The 25,047-nt window shown below is 42.7% G+C and overlaps 1 protein-coding gene across 1 annotated transcript; it reads left to right on the top strand.

Moving 5' to 3' along the window:
• Nucleotides 1–3,495: 3,495 nt before the first annotated feature.
• On the top strand, nt 3,496–24,605 carry shmt2 (serine hydroxymethyltransferase 2 (mitochondrial)). The gene is made up of 12 exons (XM_086088050.1): nt 3,496–3,646; nt 13,333–13,524; nt 15,519–15,598; nt 16,212–16,412; nt 16,559–16,640; nt 18,190–18,312; nt 20,601–20,740; nt 20,828–20,990; nt 21,201–21,300; nt 22,577–22,732; nt 23,434–23,541; nt 23,652–24,605. The coding sequence occupies exons 1-12, from the start codon at nt 3,614–3,616 to the stop codon at nt 23,777–23,779; spliced, it is 1,506 nt and encodes a 501-aa protein (XP_085944176.1). The 5' UTR covers nt 3,496–3,613; the 3' UTR covers nt 23,780–24,605.
• Nucleotides 24,606–25,047: the final 442 nt, after the last annotated feature.

Here is a 25,047-nt window from a genome sequence, read left to right as displayed (position 1 = left end):
ATTAGACACCATGATTAGTGCACAGGTGTGCCTTAGACTGCCAACAATAAAAGGCCACTCTGAAAGGTGCAGTTTTTTTTTGGGGGGGGGGGGGGGGGTCTGTGGACCCAGAAAACCAGTCAGTACTGGTCTGGTTTTCTGAGTCTCAGACCACTCAGTACTGGTCTGCACTAATCATGGTGTCCAATCAGCATCTTGATATGGCACACCTGTGAGGTGGGATGGATTATCGCGGCAAAGGAGAAGGGCTCACTATCACAGATTTAGACTGGTTTGTGAACAATATTTGAGAGAAATTGTGATATTGTGTATGTGGAAGAAATTTTAGATCTCCGAGTTCAGCTCGTAAAAAAATGGGAGCAAAAACAAAAGTGTTGCGTTTATATTTTTGTTGTATGATTAATTTGAGTTAAGAGCTTGATCAAAGAATGGATAAACTCATAAGTCAAGGTACCACTGTATAATCAGTTATAGATGCCGAGTCATTTAACCCCCCCCCCGACCTCCCTGAAACTTTGGTAACTTCTGTTTTCGCAGTTGTTTTCTGTAAATATTGATCTCGCCCTCAGCGCACTTTTTGGTTTTAAATCATTGTTTCTCCATGTTATTAATTTTTGAAAACCAGCACGCCCTTCTGAGTACAAAGTGAACCTCCGAGGCAGCCGCCGCCATATGAACGGTATCTCACAAAAGTGAGCGCGCTCCTCCTCACATTTTTCGCAAAAACATGTCTTTTCACGGGACGACACCGAAGATGAGACACTAAGCTGCAATGTAAAGCAGCCAGCGTACAACTTGTATAACGGCGTATAAAATTGACTGTCCCCTCAAAACAACACAACGCACAGTCATCAATGTCTAAACAGCTCGCAACAAAAGTGAGTACACCTCTAAGTGCAAATGCCCAAAATCGGACCCTATTAAGTTTTCCCACCCTTGTAACTTGCTAGCGTTATAAGGTCCCATGTAAATGCGTTATTGCCCACACATTCAACTCATGATGGTCACTGAGAGTTCAATCTGGCACCTCGTATTTATAAAAATGTGAGGGGGTGTACTCACTGTTGTGAGATACTGTTATGGTCGCTGTAGTGTTTTTTTTTTGATAGACTGACTGTTAATCATCCCCCGTGCCCTACATTTCTATCCTCCCGTTCTAAGAGAGTTATAATGTATGAGAAATGCTATGCTGGGTATGCATACAATATGCCGTATGGAAGGGGGGGGGGGAAAAAGCACATTAAAATATTTTAAACTCTATGCCATTTGCAAAGTGAATTTCTTTTTTTCTTTTTTTCTTTTTCAAGGCCCCGCAAGCGCAATTTTACAAGCTGGAGACCCGACTCCGGTTATCTGAGCAAGGACAGACTTGTGAATGAAGTTAACGTTTCATTATGATTACGAATACGCACACGCGGCTTACTGTGAAGATATGTCCTTTTTAATTTTCCGAAACATATTGAAAGAAAGTTTGTTTTCGCCTATAATTTGAACAAGAAAGCCCGAAGCATTCGAAAAATGATAACTTTCGACTTCTTTGGAGAGGCGAGATGTTTTTTTCCGATATGCATTTTCATTACGCACTGCGTATGCGGTAAATGGAAAGAAAATTGCTACGCCAAACTGAGTAATGTGATATACTTGTTTTGTTTTCTGTGTGCAACAAACATCCAGGTGGCTTCAGGTTGCAAGTGACTTTTTTCTTTTTCTTCTCTATTCACCGCCTGATCTTATGCTAAATTCGAAAGCGAGAGCAACCAGATTTGAACAACAGTTTAATTAAACCTTCGGCAAAAAGCCGCCGTCTGCCATAATAGTCTGTCTTTCATAATTACAGACTCATTTTCGTTTATCTTCGTGTCAACGCGGTTTGCTCTGCACACTCTCTTCATTTCAACAAACTGAGTACGCGTCTGCCGAGTTAAACTCTGCCAAGGAAAAGCTCCACAGTTCCCCTTTGACGCTCGTCTATACGCTTTACATTACAGCACAGTATTTTGTATTTTTGTACTTTTAAGGTTGTTTTAATAACACATCTGGTATGCTTCCATCTGTATTCCCCGAGGATCAAGAAAGTATACGCACATGACTTTACACACTCTATTTTTGTCTGCCTATTTGTAGGGGCTAGCGTACATCCTGACCCATGCGCCAATCTGGCTTTTGTTACCATGACAACTAAAGGCGGAGCCTAAGCATTTGCGACTTAAGTGGCATCTGCTTGGTAGCAGGGCCTCGACTTCAACAAAACAATTTGAAGTGGCGAAGGCAGCACTTCATGCAGTATGAAGTGTGTATGTGGACATATCGACATGCCCCCCCCCCCCCCCCACACACACACACACACACACGCACAACTGTTGTTGATTTTGGATAATTTTCAGAAATGGGCAAACAAAGCTTGACTGTGTTTGTACGTGTTTAATTTCACACTCGATGGGTGGACAGACATTCCATAGAACCCGCTATTTAAATGAGAAACAATAAAAACTCAACTTTCCATATAGCATGTCCCCTTTAATATATTATCTTTTTGTATGATTAATGCATTTCTTCAGCGACAAGAGGATAAAAGATTGGATGAGCTGACCGAATAAAGTAGAACGCACTCAACCAGTTCGAACACGCAGAAGTAATCAATCGTTCTCTCCTTAAGCTATTCATGTGCGTACCTTAAAGCGCTTGAGATCATTTATTATATGTCCAGAAGCTGCAGTGATTTGTGATATAATAATTTAGTATGCACTCGTGAAAAATAAACAATACTATCAAAAGAAGAAGAAAAAAAAACAGTTGATGTAAAGATACAGTGTAATGAAGTTTTTCATATCATTTTCAAAGTGTGCCTTTTCATACGTATCAACAAAGAAAAACCTAAGATGCAAGATTCCTCGTTAAACGATTTAATATAATTTGAAATCAGATATAGCTGTCAGCCCTGTAATAATAAACACAACATTACAAAATGTGTATATATGAATGTTGAATTCGTTTTTCAAACTGACATTTATTTATTTGTTTATTTTGCCCCCTCACCTGAAATTTCAGGGGTACATGCAAAATAATAATATTAATAATAATAATTAGGGGCACATATATCAATCGCCTCGGGAAGTTAATATTCACATTTCCACTCATTTCCACTATATTCCTGTGTGGAGCCTAAATATTAAAGAATAGCATTTAAAATAAAATAAAATTAAAATATATTTTTTAAAGGTCATCTCCAAGTTTTCTGGCCGCAAATGTGTGGGTTGTGGCAAAATGACACAATTTTGGGGCAGTCTGAAGCCCTGTAAAGCGTAAAGAACTCCACTTCTTCCTCTTGTGAGATATTGCTTAATTATTTCAATGAGAAAGAGAAAAAAATATCTATAATCTAGCAAAGTGTGTGGAGATAATGTTGGCGGAAGGAAGAGTAAATCAACCTCGGCTGCGTGTTGTGTAATTTCTCTCGGCGGACTCCATTTCCCGTCATGCCAATCGCGGGCGCATGGCCGCGTCACCGTCCGTTGCCAACAACTTGCTCAGCCCTCTCTCCGAGTGCGTGTGACACCGGTGTGGCTGCAGGTTGAGCTGCTTCTTCTCCTAACCGGCCTGGAAAACTGGAAAAATGCTGTCCTTCGCTGTGAGACAACTGGCCCGGGTGAGTGGTTCAATAAGAAAGCCGTTTAAATTCATTTTTCTCGTACGAAATGGGACTTTATCGTGACATCGCTCGCTAGCTTAAACACAAGGTGCTCTCCGGTCTTCTAACGATGTGATTGTTAACCACCTGCTTCTTCTTTTTTTTATGTCAGTCATTTCACGCATTTATTTAAATATGTAGTGGGTTTTGTTGTTTCGCTGCATTTGTGACTAGGGCTCATTGCGAGCGCCAAGCTAGCCCGCCCAGTGTGCATTATGTCAGTGCAGTGGCTGCAGTAATGATGCAACAGCCGCCGCTCGGTTTCATCATGAGCTGCACTGACTGCAACTCGTCTGTGCTTGTTTGACTGGACCTCATAGTTTTGATTCATAAAAAGTACCTTCATGAAGACAATACTGTATTTACCTATAGGCATTTTATTTAATTTTTTTAAAACCCACAAGTCAACTACCATACAAGGGTTTATCAACGTTTGGTCTTCAGCCTCAATAAAGGTTCCAAAGTGCAAATACAGCATGAAAAACACTCAAGGGAACTTACTAAATATTAACTAAACAGATTTGGTAGTTATGTAAGTGATAAGGTTGCTGTGTGTGTCAGAGAAAATGCATACCGGGGGTGATTGGAGGACACAAACCCAAATAGGGGTACACACAATACAAATATTTTTTAAATGCAAATGACTCCACACATACAATGAGGAAAATCAGCAAGCGTGTACTCAAGATGACTAATATCGGCACACCACAAACGTAACGATAAGAAGAAAACACAACTGACTGCTTATCTGTTAACCACATTGCTGTTGTCGTTTTTATTAGGGGTGTGAATTGCCTCGTACCTTTCGATTCGTGTCACGTTTCGATTCGATACCGATTAATCCTGATACGAATCTATAAATTGATTATTTTTATTTTTTTACTCAAATTTAGAAAATACAAATCGGTGTACACGTACACTAAGATTAGTTTGAAAATGTATTTATCTAAAAATTCAGGCTTATAACTGAGCCACTGCATTTAACAAACAGGTTGCAGTCTGTTTCATGTTTGAACAGCACTGAAATAAAATACTAAGGCTTAATGTTCCATTCATATAACATTCTTCCATGCTTAATGTGTGAATCCTAACTCTAAGTAAGACATTTTGTTAAATATTCCCATAAAAAATAGATTCGGCCGCATATCGAATCGATTTGAGAATTGCGCGCTGTAATATTGCGATATATTGCCGAATCGTTTTTTTTCTGACACCCCCAGTGAATGATTTGTGAGAAACACTTAACACAACCAATTGCTCCTTTGTAATGACCGGCAACAGCGCGAGTTTCCTAACTGGCCAAAGTCCTTGTTTCGGTCTGTGATGAACACGCACTTAATGATTTGCCATTTTGATACTGAACAATTTTCTTACACTTGCATGTATTACAAAGTCCGCACACACGCAAAAGACCGCTCTTTCATTTCACTGTTAAACTTAGAACTTTGTTGGCATGAGTTTGCATTTTGGTTGCTGTGGTTTCTTAATTAGAGAACGTCCTTCTTAAGACTCAGAAATGGCAGTTCCTTACAAATTTGTGAATTCTAAGAGATGCAAAATGTCAGCGGTGAGTTGACATCCGTGACACTAGTTAATGGATACATCAACGTATACTGCTAAACCCCAACTCTCGGCCACGCAAACGAAAAAACAAGAAGTGACCCACGGTATTCTAAAGTGTCACGAGCCGATAATTCCGAGACATTCTTTGAAGTCATAACTTTCCGTTGCTTGGATTCGCATGCTTGCATCTGTTTCTAATTGGTTTGCCTGATAATTGGTTAAGCGAGTGTCACGGGCAACTTTTTAAAAGGGTCCCGTTTGGCAAAGTCATGCGTTGTCCTCGCGATATGCGCGCGAGTAAACCCATTCGGAATCCTGAAAATCAAAATAAAAGTAAGTGAGCTTCAGCTTTGTACGTTGTGATTGCGAATTGATTATTTTCTGACACGTTGGAGATATGAATAAAAAGTATTTCCCGTTTCCATTATTGTTGTATTTTTCTTAACAATTCAAATGATTTGCATCCCTGATCTTATTGAGCAACTGTGAGCAAACGCAGTCTTTGTCAATCGGCTGTTCCAAAGAATCCAGGTCACTTGAAGCATAATCTAGATCAGGGGTTCTCAATTACTCTCACCCTGGGATGCGATAGATACCGATTTTTGTATGGTCACTAAATCACAAGACTCTTTTGTAGAAGTCAAACCAAGCAAGTGATTTGTTAGAGCCCTAGAAAACTAATGTTTTCTCATTTTAAACCTAATCATAAATGATGTGCAAAGTCGAGAATCTCTGATCTAAAGAAGAAAAAAAAAAAAGGGCCTCGGGTGTGTGAACTGTGAACCATAAGGAAGTTTTTTTTTTTCTAAGAATCTTTCGATGGTTGCTCAATCGTTTCTAGATAAAACGTCAGCAAATAAAACTACTACTTTAACTTCAGATTTTGACAGTGTATAAATTAGAGTTGTGCCAAAAAGGCAATTCACTTACGAATCAAGATTAGAGCTGTCAAAATTAATCGATTTATTAATTTAATCAACAACTGTTTTAATAATCAAGTCATCGTTTGGTGCCATTTCTTAATTTAAAATTGTCCAAATCCTCTGATTTCAGCATATTAACAGTCATCGTTCACTGATTTCTGATTATCTTCTGTGTTAAATCAAAATATCTGTATTTACTTTGGAAAACAATAACTGAACCGCTAACATAGTGCAGCATCACCCCCTTTTTTTTATCACTATACAAATACGAAGTACAAAATAGCCACCAATCGCAGGGTTAATAAACAGTAATTGGGTAAAAAATGCTTTTGTAATACACTTTAATGCAAAATTAAAATAGCATTACTCGATGAATCGATTGAATAATCGATAGATTAATCGATTCTGAAAATGTTCGACAGTGACGGCACTAATCAAAATTTGAATTAACAAGCTACATGCAGTAGAGTAGTAGTCGTGGTCCACATGCTGTTTTTGTGGAAAAAGGCAGACGACCCAAAAATCGGAATTGAATCGAATCGTCAAACAGTCAAAGTAAAATATTCCCACCCCTTAGTGTAAATCATTGCATTGCAGTCGAGTATTTTGTAACACTGGAGAGTGCACAGCTAGGAATGACAAGAAAACAAACGCGCTAATGCTAGCGTACCTTTTTGCTGTGTCTTCGCGATTGATCGGGGTGTCAAACTCTGTGTCTATGTCTCAGGCTGCATAATAGTTACGGTTTCCCACAGATGGCCCTTTTGACTGTGAAACCACACAGATGTTTAATCTCCATATTATTACATGCACACAACAACTGAGGGGTTGTAGACATCAAGGTATAGTTTGTTTGTTGAACGAGTTACTGTAAAAACAGGCTTGGTTATAAAATGTGCTTGCAATTTCCCAATGTTATTACTTCTTCTACATGTGACATTTAGAAATGTTGGTAGAAATGGAAGTTGACGCACAAGATTTGCTCCAGTGGGCCGCTAAAAGGAAGTGACGGGCCGGATCTGGCCCACGGGCCTTGAGTTGGACACCTGTGCCCTTGACGCTCCAGAACTTTTGTTGCGGCTGTTCTCTCTCTCTCGCTGTCTCTGTCTAATGTGCCCATTCGTAATGGAAACGCAATAAAATGGTCACGGAGGTGAACTGATTCATGCAACCCCGCTCGCTCGTTTCTCTGCTTTTTCTGTTGGATTGACGCGCGTCATGTCTGACTATCACCATGCGGCATTAGCACATAGTTTCACTCGGCTAGTTCTATGAAAAAAGAAGAAAAAGAACCGTTTTCAGGCTTGGGGAAAAGCCACATCAAACGGAACGCGTATTTAAACGGCGCCCAGCGGAGTGTGTTGGACTCGTGCCACGGCGGCCGACAGCTGAGTGACTCCACGATGGGCTTCGCCGGCGCCTTTTTAAAGTCTTGATTGTCACCCTGACAAACCTCCGACCCGGATGGAGTGAAGCCGCTGTGGGCTTCGCCTCCCATCACGGCACGCCTCTTCAGGCTCATTCCGATTTCCTCAGCCGAGTGTCATCCCGACTGGATCGCGGGGCAATTTGTAACGGACGGCCTTCCTATTAGCCGCTGACAGAGCAAAAGAAACCGAGTCAGACTGACGGATGCTTCCACTCGTGCTACTACCTCGCGTATCTTTCTTTCCTTCTGTATAATCCCCCCTCCCTCTTTTTGTTTCCTCGTCTTTCCTGGCTGATTGTTTGGCATGACCATTGATAGACGGCAGTCATCTGTAAAATTGAGTCGCCTCAGGAAACGGGCAACAAGAAATATACGGAGGAAGGATGAATGGAACGTTTGGGGAAGCAAAACTGCCTTAAGTCACATTCGCAATGAGCGGTGCACTTCCAGGACGATAGACAAGCATGAGGTGCGTTTGTGGAATTATCCATGTAAGTGGAACACCACTGGAGTGATGTTCAGGCATTATCCGGCGTGAACGTAAAATATGAACACATATGAATCCTCTCGTAGGGGAAATGAGTTTTCCTCCGCAGGGTCTCCCTTGGAGATAGGGTGACGAGCTCGGTTACCCGGGAGGGACTCGGTGTCAGTTGAGGTGGCTCGGGCATCTGGTTCGGACGCCTCCCTGGAGAGGTGTTCCGGTCATGTCCCGCCGGCGGGAGGCCCCGGGGACGACCCAGGACACGCCGGAGAGACCATGTCTCTCGGCTGGCCTGGGAACGCCTTGGGATCCCGCCGGGGGAGCTGGCTGAAGTGGCTGGGGAGAGGGAAGTCTGGGCTTCCCTGATAAAGCTGCTGCCCCCGCGACCGGATAAGCGGTAGATAATGGATGGATGGATGGAATCCTCTTGGTTGTAATGAAAAATCTCGTGTGCCAAATGGCTGTTTTGGACCAATGCGCTTTCTTCCCGCTGCATTGATGCGTACCTCGTCAAGAAGAAAATACAGACCATCGTTCTTTTTGTGTGCCCTGTTCCGAGTGATGGGATCGATTTTGTGCTCTTCCGCGGTACCGTTGCCAAACTAAGGGAAGAGCTCAGCTGAGTTGGCAATGCGCATTGAAAAAAGCAGCGACAGTGTTCCCACGCCACTTGAGGGTTGGGTCGTCGTCTTCTTTGTCGCGGCCATTGGGCGTTCGGCACTTGGCGAACAGCTCTGGCGCATTATCGCCACCTTCTGAAACGGAGTGCGCCACTGTAGGGGAGTTAACGTAGGAATGCAGCCTATAATCAGCAGCTCGGCATTATGCATTTTGGCATCTTAAACGTTACATTTATTAAGCGGAAGCCGCAAAGTAGTGAGGGAGCACTGTAAATCCGATTCATTGAATTGCTCGCCTCTCATTATCAGTTTTCTTCAAGTTCACCTTGGGCCGACAAGGTAATCCGTCGCCTAAAAATAGTCCGTGTGTGACACATTTGGTGCTCGTGCCTTGCCTCCTGTGCTCCTCAGATCACTTCATGCCGACGGTTGTTAATTAATCTCCGCTCACCGTCAGGGAGGGGAGATGAGTCGGCAGATTGCGCGGACGGACCTCAGGGAACTGACCCATGTGTTTGTTTAAAAGCAGCCCCGTTTCAACTCTGAGGCAAATTTGATGAAAAGCTGATTTAAAAAATAAATAAATAAAACGCTATACTGGTGCTACTTGGCGCCGGATGCTTCGTAGGGCTGGGAATCTTTGACTGTCTCACGATTCTATTCTGATTTTTGGGTCTGCGATTCGATTCAGAATCGATTTTCGATTCAGAATCGATTTTCGATTAGAAATTATTTGATTGACAATGATTTCTGCTTAAATTTGTAGATATGCAAAGAATTGTCATGTTCTACTCCAGTCTGACTCGCTAATGCTAATTAGCGCGCTCCTCGTGACTATTCATACAAAACGCTTCAGGAATGAATACAGAGAAGAAGCATCTTAACATCCTACACTGCAAAACAACTTTTATTGGAATAACTTGATCATGACTTTTTGCTTTTTTACTTAACAGTGTATCAGAACGAGCGGAACCACACTGCCCCTAAGTGGCCAAATTGTGTACAACATGAACAGTGCTCCCAATAAAGGCACACACAGACAAGGGCAAGACAGTATAAAATAATTGGAATAAAATCGATTTTGGGACATGTAAAATCGATTCTGAATCATACTAGATGAGAATCGATGTTTTCTTTCTTTTTTTTTGGCACACCCCTAATGCTTAGCGGCGCAGGGTGACCGGAGGATGGAGGGAACGCAGGGATGAGGCATGGCAAGAGTTTTTCTAGCTTCCTGCGCCATTGCTGTGGCCCTCCCTCAGACAGCAAAGGACAGTTTCCGTCAAGGTTTAATGACCCGTGTGATTTCTCAGCAAGAGGCAGCCGGGCCCTCGTCGCCTCCAACTACCACCCCCCCCCCCACCCCCCGCCCCCTCCCCGCGCTTCCTCTTCTTCCTCCAGAACCCCTGCGGGGAGAAAGTGGGTGTAGGTTTGCCTCCCCTCTTTCTACCTTCACTGCCACAGGTGACAGAAGGCCAGGGCAGAGAGTGGAGCGCCTCCGCCGTTAACATGCCAGCGGCCTCCCTTGGCGCGTCACCATTGTCCTCCCCGCCAACCTGCAGGAGCCCAGCTAGAGGCGGGATGGATGTTGAATCATGAGGCGCTTTCTTTCACATCTCCTCGGGGCCGGGGTCGTTGGTGGCGTCGCGCTTCACATTGCTGACTTTGAAGCTGCCGGCATGGGAGCAATTCCCCATTCACAACTGCCCTGCGACTGACTGACCGACCGCCAGTCCAGTGAAGGGTTGTGGCCACCAGAGTCACTTTTATCACGCTGTCAAAATAAAAAGAGTACAACTGTGCTAAATCACTTCACAGTATAGTTGGGGAAGGGGAAGGCTTGTGTTCGGGGGGAGCGCCAAACGCATCATTGTCAGTGTGGTGCGGTAGTATGTAAATTGGCCCTACTGTGACATCATAATCTGGCCAAATCCAGAACTGCATTTTCAGAAATGCTGCAGGTAGCTCACTGTCGACACTTGATTGCTGGGCAGACGGCCAACAATTTGTATTCAAACATTTTTTATTCCAATTTCTGTAATATGTTCCCTTTAAAATATTTAGACAAGCAGAGTGGAGACTGTAAAAAAGTTTTCATTGGTCATTTATGTGCTGAATACTGATCTGGCTTTCATATGAACACATTCACTGCCATTGACGGCTATAGACGTCAAAAATTCCTTTGAACTCTTTCTATTAGTTTCACTTTTTTTCCCCACTTTTGTTAACAAGAGTCTAAATAAAACCCTACATTTTTTTATTGTACATTTAGAACAGATATAAAATTTGTGATTAATTGATTAATTGCAATTAAAAAATGTAATCATCTGACGCCCCTAATTTTTAATAATCTTAATTTTTTTTAAATAGAGGCAGCAGGCGATTACAAATTTTAATTGTAATTAATCACATGACTTCACTGGTTAACTCAAAATTAATCACTAATTTTACATCTGTTCTAAATGTACAATACATTTTTTTTCTAGGTTTTCATACGCTTGTTAACAAAAGTGGAAAAACATGTAAAACTAATCGAAATAGTTTAAATGAATTTTTGCCGTCAATGGCAGTGAATGAGTTAATTAAAAAGTCCAATTTCTTATCAACTGCTCAAATGAGCATACTTGGTCAGTCTGAACTTGGTATATCGATACTGTACTGTGAAAGATAATGCCGTAGCCTATATCAGCTTTTCCCAACCTTTTATTGAGCCGAGGCATCCATTTTACAGAATAATAATCTCACAGCACAAAAATGCTGAAATAACGACGATCTCTCAATTTGCTCACAAATTGACTTGCGCGGCTGTTAAATTGAACACAAAGCGGATATTCTCGCATGACGTTTTCCGCTGTATGAACGGCAACAGGTGGACAGTACACACAGGTTTGTTGTACTTTCCGCCATCTAAAGCATCTAATTGTCCTGCCTCTCACAATATGTCGTTGGCACAGATGGATGACAAACAGATATACTGTTATCCAATTTAAACGTCCAAATGGCCGCGCGCTGCATTGCTAAGGCCGCTGACGGTTCTTCGCGTTCCCTTCCTGCCAACTCTCGAGCTTTTTAATTGCTTCGTGATGGCGCGCAGTTCAAGGGAGGCCGTCCCTCACGCAATAGGTTGACGAAAACTACAGACCCGCGGCAGTGTTGGGGGTTTTGACTTAACTATCGACGTCTTTAACTGCTGATTAAGTGATGCAAAGCCACCAATCTTTTGTGAGCCCAATCAACCTTCAGATGTTTTCACCGACCTTAAATAGCCTCATTTTCTGTGTAATGAGAGGTATTCTGGGAACAGTCTTGTACACAGCAATTGATTCGTCAAACGGCTTAAGACACCTGACACGTGCTTCTCTCCAACCGTGTTTGCCTGGAAAGCAACTCAATTAGTTTGCTGTATTTCTGGCGATTAAAAAAAAATAAATAAATAAAAATAATTCAATTACCGGTAATCCATGAATCGAATTGCAAACATAATTGATTCAGTTACTCATTTGGTCTGTAACGTGAGCAAAATAAGTAATCATTTATTAATTATTATTATTGTTTTCCAAAGTCAAATAAATAGTTTCATTTTAATTCAATACAAAGTCCGCTTTTATGGAGGACTACAGAAATGGAAGAATAATAACTGTTGTGGAGCTGAAATGAGTATTAGGATGGTTTTAAATTAAAAATAAGTAAATAAATAAAAAACATACCTAAACAATTCAGTGATTATCCAAAAATATTTATCTATTATTATTATTATTATTATTATTATTATTAATAATAATATAATCTAAATTTAAGGTTTTTGTTGGAGGTAAATTTGTGCTTGACGTCTTCCACAACAAACACGTCCAAGTACCGACTATGCATTTATGGACTTTGCTTAGGTCATCCTGGAAAATGTATTCACACAAGTTTTGAAGCGTAACATTGGAAAACAGTCTGGCGAGTGTGTCTCGATACTTCTGTCCATATATAGTAGTAGTGTTCCGATACTGCATTAAAACAGTGGTATCGGTGAGTACTTACAAGTAACATGCCGATACCATTAATTCTGACGCTAAAAAAAGGGCTTTGGATGCAGCATCTTGTGTCGTGCTCATGCGCGACATTCACTGATGTGTGACGTCTCCACCGCATGCCGAGCTAAGATATCCTATTGGCCCTTGAATGTTCTGAACCAATGGCAGGACAGCTTTTTCATGTTGAGGAAAGAAAAAAAAAACTTGGGTATCGGCTGATACTGCAAAGCTGGGTATCAGGAGCCAATAAACGGTACAACACTAATATGTAGCGTACACGCACTCAAACGTGCAGCTCGTCCGTCGCAGCAGTGGAACTGGCCGAGCCCAGATTAGATAAGACGGAAATGCTGAATCTATTCTCCCTTTTGGTACACTGAGGCTGTAAAATTTGCTCTGTAAAAGTGCTGATGGCGGCGTAATGAACGACCGTGCTGATAATTCATATCGTGAAAACATGCACATGTCAAATTCCATCAGACTGCATGTTGTAAAATTTCAAATAAAGCTGAAAAGAGAAGAAATGTAACTAAATGAGTGGTTTTGTTGTAAAAAAACATGTTAAGCATACTTTAATACGTTTTCTTGTTGGTGTAATTCCCGCAGCCGTTATGCCAGCGTGCCCCAGCTCGCATCTGCGCACGCGGGCAGCAGTCCCACGCTGCCAGCCGTGCGGCGGACGAGGAGCGGCCGTGGACAGGCCAGGAGAGTCTGGCTCAGGACGACCCGGAGATGTGGGACCTGCTGTTGAAGGAGAAGGACCGGCAGTGTCGTGGCTTGGAGCTCATTGCATCAGAGGTAAAAATAATAATAATAAAAATTCAATAGAGATCAAAGTTCTCAAGCTGGATTTTTATTGGCGGTTGGTAAGAACCGCCACTGTTGATCAAATGATGTTTATCTCCTATTAAGCAATGCCCGATCACTCAAATGTCTCCTCCTCGTGCGGTGAAAAACACTTTCCCTCGCACTAAAGCAGCTTTGGGCAGTGCCCCGTTTTCATTTGAAGGCCGGAAGAGTTGAAATCTTCCCTGACAAGCTTTTTTTCCACCGCCTGCTTCTTCCTCGCCACAGCAGCTGTTCAGCGAAGTGTGTCGGCCGCTTCTCCACACAAAGCCGCGCGCCGCTCTGGTGCGAGATAACGTTGATATCTTCATTCTGCCTCCCCCGCGCCTCGCGAGCCTGAGGAGAGCTTAGTGCGGCTCAGGCAGGCCTCTCGGCTGTATTTTTCCCCACAAGTGCAACCGCACACGTGCACATGAATGATTCCTCAGTGCTACGCACATATAAAAAGGAAGAGAAAACATACAATACATATTGTGTTTAAAAAAAAAAAAGAAGAAAAAAAACATTTCATTCGTTACTGTATGCCTACTTTTGCACCCCGCTGTATGTAATTCTTTGTAAGTCTGTGCCATTTGCAACAAAATGTTTGGCTATGTATGCACTTTTGAGGCATAACGGCAACGAATAAATAAATGCTGCGCTCCATCAAACTCACCGCAGCAATAAATCCTCCCTTTTGCCAGGGTTATTTTTAATTTATTCTGTTGGAGAGAGTAATCTTTTTTTTATCATCATTTATTTTACTGATCATTTTGGAGGCTGTGATTTATGGAGCTTTTGAATTGTAGGTTATACAAGCTCTTGCAAATGATAATCTCCCCCCCCACGCCCCCCACCCCTTCATATAAAATCAGATATAGGCATACTGCCAAAAAATTGCTTTTATACATCTGAATACATGGGTTATTAGAGGTAATTTAATTTCCTTGACCGACTGAGGAAAATTAAAAAAAAACATCAATCCGTAAATTTTTTATTAACTCAATTACTCCCAGCCATTTTCACTGAAGCAACCCCCTTCGCTCCCGGTTGTTTTACTGGATTTTGACGGATTTTGCAAGGCCCACAGAATATTCTGTTCTATTGCTATAAAAACATGGAACCTACCAAAAGAAAAGATTAGAGTCTCTTCTTTCATCAGTGGGAAAAAAGTACATTTGTATCCGTTTCCGTTTTGCAGCAATTATCATTAGAATATAGCTTAATTTCATCATTATTCACAAACCTGTTGAAAAAGAGCTTGTTGCAACATGGTCATTGGTTGATCTCTTATGCTCTGCTGCTACCTTTTGGCCGTTTTTTTTATAACTACCATTGCTTTAAGTGACCTCTTCATGTCAGAAGCTGTATCAAAGCCTTCTGTATGCTCTAGGATTAAAAAAAAACGTATACATATGTTTTGGGGAGTGCAGGATAAATTACAAAGTATTAAAAAACTTATTTATATGTTTTGGGGTTTGAGTGAGTTATTATTGTTATGCTGCCATTACACGTAATTAGTGCTGCAACAGCAAATCGATAATATCGATAAAAATCAATATTCAAAAGTGCCGGCAATGATTTTCAGTCCATTTCAGTCTGCCGTTTTAAGCAACATTTGTTCAATCAGGTTTCATAATAAGTTAACCACTATAAATATTAATAACATACAATCAAATGCTGCCTGTGTAAAATATTTGTGATCTCAAAAGACCCGTGTGATTACATTTTTGTTAGAGTGAAGGTTAAACATTCTCGTCAACCTGATTGTGTACATTGTACGACCACGTTTTTCATTCAGGACCTTACACACAGAATACCTCATCTTGCCCGTCCATCGGAGTCGATACGTTCTCGAAAAGGAGGACTCAGTCTCACCTTTTATTGCCTAACGCATTTAAATTTGCCATTCTTGTGTTGACTCGTGCAATTCATCGGGGCACTTTTTGTTTGCGCTCTCGCCACAGAATTTCTGCAGCCGAGCCGCTCTGGAGGCTCAGGGCTCCTGTCTGAACAACAAATACTCCGAAGGCTACCCAGGGAGAAGGTGAGCGTGTCAGCTTAGCAAACACTGTCTCGTTAGTGCTGTTAATAGACATGCAAACATGGGGATGCAAATGTGGTCACACATCTCAAATAGCAAAGGGAAAGCATGTACCATTCCTGCACATTCAATTCATTTGACCATTTTAATGGAATAAAACAAGAGAGCAAGTCCACACACCCCTGGTCAAGTTGGTGTTTTTTGTTGTTGTTGTGATGTTTAAAAAAAAAAAAAAAAAAATCAACATTAATGTGACCTAGCAACTGAATTTAAATATATATATATAAAAAAAAAAAAGAGGTAAAAATACCACAGATAAAGTCGTTGCACAAGTGTGCACACCCTCATAACTTATATGTGGCACTGTTAAGAATGAACCAATCACATTCAAACTCATGTTAAATGGGGGTCAGCACACACCTGCCTCTATTTAAAGTGCCCTCTGGTCTCATTTTTGTATATCCATATATAGTATATCCATTTATATATGCCAAACCTGGCATTTGAACAGGGGTGTGTAGACTTTTTTTTTATTTTATTTTTTTATGCCCAGAGTGTATTATTGCTCATGTTGAAAAAAAAAAAAAGTGTGTTTCTCCGGCGTCCGTGTCTTCAGATACTACGGCGGAGCCGAAGTGGTGGATCAAATTGAGCTCTTGTGCCAAAAGCGAGCCCTGGAGGCCTTCGACTTGGACCCGGCCAAGTGGGGCGTCAATGTCCAACCTTACTCGGGCTCCCCCGCCAACTTTGCCGTCTACACTGCCGTGCTCAACCCCCATGACCGCATCATGGGTCTGGACCTTCCAGACGGAGGACAGTCAGTAGTTTTATGCTTAATCTCCACATGACATGATGCGCGTTATCCTTTATCCGTAAAAAAAACTCTTGATTTAACTATTTGAGTGGAGTTGTTTCAGTCGTGTTGTGTTTTTTTTTTGCACCCCCCACCCCCTTTACCCCCAGTCTGACCCATGGCTACATGTCAGATGTGAAGAGGATCTCAGCCACCTCCATCTATTTTGAGTCCATGCCCTACAAACTCAATGTAAGTAGAGCCCTGTTACTTGTTTACGATCCTGAAGTCATGATAAACAGTAGTTTAGTGATATTTTCCCAAGTGTGCAACAGTCTGCCCTCAGGGAACATAAAATGGCTGACACCTCCCTCACCTCCCATTTATGTGCTACATACGCAATTGCTGTGTTTATGCGTCTTATTCTGACAAATGTAACATCGTTTTTTATTTGCCGCAAAATGAGCGAAAACTCTCACTCATTTTTGCAAGTGTGTGTTTGTTTACAGGTGAAAATATATCTCTTTAAGGGTCCCTAATGATAATGTTATTATTGTTAGGAGTAGCAGTAGTAATAGTAGTATTAGAGATGTCCCGATCGCATTTTTTTTGCACCCAATTATCAGTTACCTAATTTTTCAATATACTGAGTGCCAATCTGATACCTCAGCAATTCATTGAGGGGGAAAAAGAGCCCATCCAAATGCTCTCAATACTTAACTCATTTGCTTCCAAAAACGTATAAATTCCTTCTATTTTAAATGTTTCAATTGCCCCAAAGACGTATTTATATGTTTTTATGTTGTTGTTTTTTATGCTAGAGCATACAGAAGGCTTTGATGCAACCTGATCCATTTTTATGACTTTAAGTCCGTAGTGGTTCAAATCAAGTAAACAAATATAATATTTGATTCTTTATTTTAGTACATTTAAAAATCAGTTACCAATCATCTGAACATCACATGATTAGACCTAATTTCCAATTACTGGATCGGCTCAGGGCAACCCATCACAAATTTATATTCTTAGCAAAAAGCTAACCAGTGCTTCATGGTTGCGTCTTGCGTCCATCAAGGCACGCTAGCGATGGTTGGCTGATGGATGGCCCTGAGAGTCACCCTGCCCGGGCCTTTGTGATGCATGGGCAGCCGGGACCCCTCTGCGGGAAAGATAATGGGAAATCGACAGGCCGGCCATCACCGCTGGCTCTGCCCTCACAACGGTCAGCTTGATAGAGCGAGCGGGCAGCCGTAGATGCGCTCTGCAGATGGGAGATGATCAGATTGTCTAAATAAAGTGTTCCCTTTGCGCTCCTTTCGCCTGTCTCACATTTTCTATCGCCGCCTTCCCTTATTTTCTGCCGTCTCGCTCGTGCCGGTTTCGTCTATCTTTCCTCAAACATTCCTTCTAATTGGACTTATTTCGATAAAAGAGCACGGGGTGTCTCAAGCCATCCTGCCGTGTGTTTCGCTTCGGTTGAGTGGGTCCCTGAAAGGTTGCATTAGGGCCGCATCGTCACCTCAATTGCTCTTCTATGATATGACGTGTCGGGAGATCTCTTTTTAAATAAATTCCTCCCTCCTTTTTAGGTAGCTGGAGCACTTAAAATGTAGCAGCGTCAAATGGAAATAATCTCTCTTTGATGTTTGCAAAGGAGCCTCAGATTTTCTAACGTGTTTTTTTTTTCTCTCCTCTCTCTTTCTTTGTAATATAATCTGGTTCCTTCCCAATTTCTACCCTAAATCTCCCCCCACCCCTGCTCTTCTCCTGCGCTCCTCTTCAACGCTTCCCCGCCACTCAGCCTGCGACAGGAGTCATCGACTACGACCAGCTGGAGCTGACGGCCAAGCTGTTCAGGCCGCGGATCATCATCGCCGGCACCAGCGCCTACGCCCGCCTCATTGACTACGCTCGCGTCAAGAAGGTGCGCAAGCCTCACCTGCCCTTGACCTTGACCCCTCACTCAGCCTGCTTTTTACAACTCCTGTGTCAAAGGTCATTTCCAATCAAGTACAGTTCAAAAGAATAGGCTACTTCGCAAACACTATTTCGAGGCTTGCTGATTTCAGGCAATTTGAGAGGAAGAAAGGAAGAGCCCCCCCCCCCAACCCCCCCCCCCCCCAGTTCAACATAAGTGCTTGGCACCAAGATGACATCCGTCTGATGGCGTCATGGGAATATTTTGTATTAGACATGGCTTTGTCCTGCACGCAAAAGCAGAGGTGCCAAATCCAGGTCCAGAAAGTTAAAAACCTTGGCTTTAGCCCCTGGTGCTCGCTACCTAGCTCCTTAGCTAGCTCCCATGATGCTCGTTTACCTAGATAGCTAACTAGCATCAATGGCTAAAGCCAAACTGTGGCAGGGTTTTACTTTTGACGGGACCTGGATTTGCCACCTCTGCACAAAAGCAGAAATTAGCCGAGTTTTTCAGCGAAAAAATGGCCTATAGGTTCCTCAAAAAGCTTCGAATTGAATCGTTTGTTCCTGCATGACTTTGACCAGCATCAGATTATGTTTGGTTCCACTGTAACTTGACAATACTACAGGATTCCTCGCACTTTCCAACTTCACTTATCCTCCCCTCTTGTCGACTTAACCAGAGCGAAGGCAGACACTCCCAGGAACTTCAAACTACACTTCACTCTCGCAAAGTGCACCAGAGAGCCTGTTATCTTTCTTTTTTTTCTTTTCTTTTTTGTCAGACCCACCCGCTGATTCATCTTTGTTGCACAGCTTCACTTTAGGAAGGTGCCATCAGATGGAGTGTCCCGCCATTACGGCGCTGTGTGTCTTTATTAAGATCCATAACGACTCTGCCACTACACCTGAAGTGGGGCCATATTTCTCCACCCCACAAACTAGCGTGTCTCTCTGGAACCGTTCACTGTTTTATGGCACAAACCGGCAGACTCCTCGACAGATTTCCAGTGTCGTTACGTGGATAGCCTTTGGAGCGACACCAAAACACCGACTAACACCCCCACCCCCATCCCCACCCGAATTCTACAGTAGGCGGTGATCATCCGCCCTCTCTCGCCAGAGAAACCCACTAACAAACATGTTGTGATCCAGTTAAGATTTTCATGATAATGCACATTTTTTTACTGGAGCGCTAAAAGGATGCAGCGCTCTGATCCCTCGCCAGCGAATCATTTGCATGCTTGCGAGCTGTCTTTTTTAACTGGTGACTCGTCTCCATGAATGTTGGCAAGACAAGGCGGAGACGTGTCCCATGTTGGCGTATTATACATTATATGCGGGTCCTCAGAAGATTGATGACATGCTAAATACACCAGCTCTCATTTGAATTACTTTTACCGTCCTTTTATCACTTACTCTATAACGTTTGTTCTAATTAGGATCACAGGAGGTCACTGCACACCTTGGACTAGTTGTTAAAGTAGAAGTCAAGCTTAAGCATTTGGTGACCTCACTAGTCTAAACATGGCATTCTGATTATTATTACATTTGTGGAATATGAGTTATGAGGCAAAATTCAGTTTTTATCCATCTCAGGGTGGCGGCCATCTTGCTGTTGACTGAAGATGACATCACAGTTGCTCAGGGCTCGACCAGTCACAGCTCACCTGTTTTCTGAAGCTGTGCTGCGATTGGCTGCGACCTGAGCAACATTAATGTAATCTTCAGTCGACAGCAAGTGGCAAAATGGCCGCCCCCTGAGATGGATCAAAACGGCAGAATTTTGCTGCTTAACTTATGTTCCACCAACGCAATATTAACCAGAATACCATATTTAGACAAGTGGGGCTGCATAGAACATATTATTGCCAAAAATAATAATAAATGCAAAGAAGGTGACTACATAAATTACCAACGTGATCATTTATGGTTAAAAACACTTTTTTTTTTAAACATGCCAAAGCTACAAATCATGGACAGTTAATCAATTTGATTAATCATATCTTGATGCAACTGAGGCCAAATGGCGTGGCCTGCTTGACTGCAACCATTTGCTGATTCAGTCTAGTTCAAAGTCTGAAAACTCGCATGACATGAGAAGTTGAGATTGACTCATTTGGTCTTCAGTTTTCTGCTTAATAGAATACATTTAGACAGTGACGGGATCAAGAAGACTTCTTTTTTTCTTCTTTTTTTTCAATATGTTGATTACGCCATCTACACACAGACATCAATAATGCAAGAAAAATGGTTACTATTTTTGTAGTATTAAAAAGCTTTCGTCTTCCTCAGCTGTGCACTGACATCAAGGCCTACATGCTGGCCGACATGGCTCACATCAGCGGCCTGGTGGCAGCCAAGGCCATCCCGTCTCCGTTCGAACACGCCGACCTGGTCACGTCCACCACACACAAGTCCCTCCGAGGAGCCAGGTAACGCGCCGCCGGGCTAACCGAGAAACGTCCGCGCCGCTGGCGTGCACGTCGCTCACGTTGCTGCTACTCGTTTGTTTTGTTCAGAGCGGGTCTCATCTTCTACCGCAAGGGCGTTCGCTCCGTGGACAAGAAGGGCAAGGAAGTCATGTACGACCTGGAGGACAAGATCAACTTCTCGGTCTTCCCCTCGCTGCAGGGCGGTCCTCACAACCACGCCATCGCAGGTGTTGCCGTGGCACTCCGGCAGGTAGGAACAAATTCAATCTGAATCGTCGTCGTCCTTCAATTGCCGAGTTTGTTAAAACTCGCGTGGATTTCGTCTCTGCTACTTGAACCCACCACTAAAACACAATCTACATTTAGGACATAAAAATGTAGAAATCAATATGAAGCGTCTGTACTGATACAGCGACAACTGCACTGTACTCAACCCATCTGCATGTTGCTGTGATTTCAGGCTCAGTCTCCCATGTTTAAGGAGTATATTGCCCAAGTTATCAAGAACTCCAGGGCCATGGCTAATGCGCTACTCGGCAAAGGTTACACCCTGGTGTCAGGTAATCCATTTTGGAATAATAGCCTCCCCGATGTTTTGCAAATAGTAAAACTCAGTTTTTTTGATTGAAATTGACGACACTGCCTAAAAAAGTTTTTAATAGCCTATAGATGCGATGTGCACGATGCAAACTCCTTGGCTCTGTAATACGTTTGATTATTATTTGCTTTGCCCTGTGAATAGGCTAAATAGGATCACTGTAATCAGGAAGAGGAGCTGTCAATTGCTAAGTACTAAAGACATAAATAAAATATCCATCCATCCATCCATTTTCTGTACCGCTTGTCCTCACAAGGGTTGTGGGGGTTGCTGGAGCCTATCCCAGCTGGCTTCGGGCAGTAGGCAGGGTACACCCTGAACTGGTTGCCAGCCAATCGCAGGGCACACAGAGACGAACAACCATACTCACAATCACACCAATGGACAATTTGGAGTGTCCAATTCACCTGCCATGCATGTTTTTGGAATGTGGGAGGAAACCGGAGTACCCGGAGAAAACCCACGCAAGCACGGGGAGAACATGCAAACTCCACCCAGGAAGGCCGAAGCCCGGACTTGATCTCACAACCTTTGCACTGGGAGGCGGACGTGCTAACCAGTCAGCCATCGTGCCGCCCATAAATAAAATAAAAAAACGAATTTAAATATGATGATGAAGGTCATTCAATCATTTTGTTCATCATGTGTAAATGGGGTAATGTCAATATAGTGGGCCAGTCAAGCAAGAAATGTTGGTCTCGCTCTTGTAGTGCTTGCACAATTTAATGATGGAAAAATCTAAATCAATCGAACATCTTAAAGTGGAAGTCGGCATTAAACATTTCTTGACAATAATATGTTGTATGTGACCTCACGAGTCTAAACCTGACATTTTTGGATTTATATTACATTTGTAGAATGAGTTATGAAGCAAAATCCAGCCGTTTTTATTCATCTCATGGGGCGGCCATTTTGCCACTTGTTGCCGACTAAAGATGACTTCACAGTTGCTCAGGCAACGACCAATCACAGCTCACCTGTTTTCTGAAGCTGAGCTGTGATTGGTTGTTACCTGAGACCTGAGCAACATTGATGTCACCTTCAGTCGACAGCAATTGGCAAAATGGCCGCCCAATGAGATGGATCAAAACGGCTGGATTTCGCTGCCTAACTATTCCACTAACGCAATATTAACCAGAATACCGTATTTAGACATATTATTGTCAAAGAAATTGTCCATTTTTTGTTTTGTTTTGAGGAATCTTTACCACATCAAAACTTTTTGTTAAATATTTCAGGAGGAACCGACAACCACCTAGTCCTGGTGGACCTGCGGCCCAAGGGCATCGACGGCGCCCGGGCCGAAAGGGTGCTGGAGCTGGTCTCCATCACGGCCAACAAGAACACCTGCCCCGGTGACAAGAGCGCACTGACCCCCGGAGGCCTCAGGCTTGGTAAGGGGTCACGCACTAGCTTGCGCTTCACTGCCTCTTCACATAATGCTTTTATGTTTGTTTATGAAAAATACAGCCACACATACGGAAATGAGTCAGCCACCACAAGCGCTGAGCAGTGCATGATTAATTAAATATGTTTGGCTTTTTAATCATCTTCCAGGAAGTTCGCTGGCTCCATATTTATACCGCCCCATTTTTATTTAATTTTTTTTAGCATACTCTCAAAGCTAGATCATTGCCTCCGCATGTTGACGTTTATGATTATGTTGATTTGCTCTTAAGTGGCCATGCAACAATGACAAAGAGAGTCTAGAATCAAATAGAATACAACATTATTAGTCCCTCAATTGGGAACCGAGGTGGCAAATCCAGGTCCAGAAAGTAAAAACCCTGCCACAGTTTGTCTTTAGCCCCAGGTGCTAGCTAGCTATCTCCCCGGGTGCTTGTTTATCTGTTAGGGAGCTAGCACGAGGGTCTAAAGACAAACTGCGGCAGGGTTTTTACTTTCTGGACCTGGATTTGCCATCTCTTATTGGGAAAATCACATTTTAGCAGGGAAGTGGGCATTCGTAGCCACTGTACCATACATAATCCATGCTGTTTTGACCGAACCCCACCTTGCTCAGCTAAGTTTTAGTAAGCAAAAAGTTACTTGTGCTACTTAAGTTTGATGTGTTTACTTGGTGTGCGTGTTGCAGGCGCTCCAGCGCTGACCTCTAGGCAGTTCAAAGAAGCCGACTTTGTGCGGGTCGTGGAGCTCATGGACGAGGGCTTCCAGATCGCCTTGGACGTGAAGAAAAAGACAGGTGAGCGCTCCGGAACGCATTGCGATGGCGATGCAAGTACGAGCTGTGAATTAGTGATAAACCTGCATCATCAATACGGCTTTTTCATCTTCTCTCCGGTTGCTGCGCAGGAAAGCTCCAGGACTTTAAGAACTTCTTACTGGAGGACCCCGAGACGGTGGCCCGTATGGCTGAGCTGCGTCACCGCGTGGAAGCGTTTGCCAGGCCTTTCCCCATGCCGGGATTCCATGACCATTAGGAAGATTGCCAGTCTTGTTTTAAAGAGAGAAAAACAACAACAACAACAACAACAAAAAGCAGGCCTCGTATTGAGGTTTAACAATAAAAATTGCCAGATTTTATAGAAGAGAATAACCTATTTTCTATTGTACATTGAAGAGAATGTTCACTTTTACTCACGGTTGCCACTGTTCATCGAGATACGCTCTGTAGTCTTAATGCTGTAAAGCAACTTAACCAGTGTCACTCATTTATCCCGGTGTTTCCCAACATTTATTGAGTCCTTGAATTTGACTCTGTGCTCTGGTCATCCTACGTGGAGTTTATAGGTTTTCACTTTGCCTCGGTTTTCTCCGGCCTACTCCCACATTCCAAAAAAAACAACTCTAAATTGTCCTTGTGTGTGGTTGCTTGTCTACGTGGCCTGCGTTTGACGGGTAACCGGTTCAGGGGTGTACCCCAATTCTTTTGCTAAAAGTCGGCAGGGATAGAGACCTCCTGCTCCCTCACGACCCTAATGAGGACACGCGCTATTGAAAATGGATGGATGGGAAAACAAACTGACAAGCACAAAATAACACTCAATGGCAATTTAATTTCTGTTGAATTTTTTTCTATAGCTACGAACGCATTTCAAATATTGCTTTTCAATATATATTGGGTTCACAGACCGCCTTAATCACTGCATCAGTGATCAATTGAGGTCTGTCTTTTCTTCCTTTGCACAGCTTCTCTTGAAAGTACACCTTGCCAAAATACAGCAGCATTTTTTTCTGACTTGCTTGCCAACAGGGTTTGATATAACATTGATGGAGTCAAAATAAAATAATTAATAACAAAGAATGTGTCTTGTTTCGTAATATATAAAGTTTTGTTTTATTTTGTAATAAATTGACAGGTCGCGTGGTTTTCTGCTTCCTGATAACCAAATCAAGCGCACCCTCTCTGACCCGACGTGAGTGTTTTGGCCATTCTAGTGTTCACGTTTAATTTGGATTAAAATGAAAATTAGTGCACCTTGGGAAGATTTACAACTCAACGTCGCCAGTTTACCAAATGCTCCAAAAAGTTAATGCAGTAAGTGCAATCAGTTGTAGGCTAACTAATTTCCGTGCTTGTGTTGTGTCTGTTGACATGCTAAATTTTAGCTCCAAATGCTACCATATGCTAGTTATACAAGCTAGTTGGTGGTCGTTGATTTCTGTTTGCAAATTTTTCTGTCACAAAGTTTTGATTCAACTTGTCAAGGTTTATTGATGGCCAGGGACTAATGGACATTTGCCAAGT

This window comes from Leptonotus elevatus, chromosome 10 (genome assembly GCF_054856555.1).
Source record: "Leptonotus elevatus isolate MCC_2025b chromosome 10, RoL_Lele_1.0, whole genome shotgun sequence".
Taxonomy (NCBI): domain Eukaryota; kingdom Metazoa; phylum Chordata; class Actinopteri; order Syngnathiformes; family Syngnathidae; genus Leptonotus; species Leptonotus elevatus.
The sequence above is the reverse complement of the archived record's forward strand: the minus strand, read 5'-3'. Positions and strand labels throughout refer to the sequence as shown.

Coding starts and splice junctions, on each gene's coding strand:
- shmt2 (XM_086088050.1), top strand. CDS start 3,614: ATGCTGTCCTTCGCTGTGAGACAACTGGCCCGG. Junction 20,991..21,200: donor TTGCCGTGGCACTCCGGCAG/GTAGGAACAAAT, acceptor CTGTGATTTCAG/GCTCAGTCTCCCATGTTTAA. Junction 23,542..23,651: donor GGACGTGAAGAAAAAGACAG/GTGAGCGCTCCG, acceptor GTTGCTGCGCAG/GAAAGCTCCAGGACTTTAAG.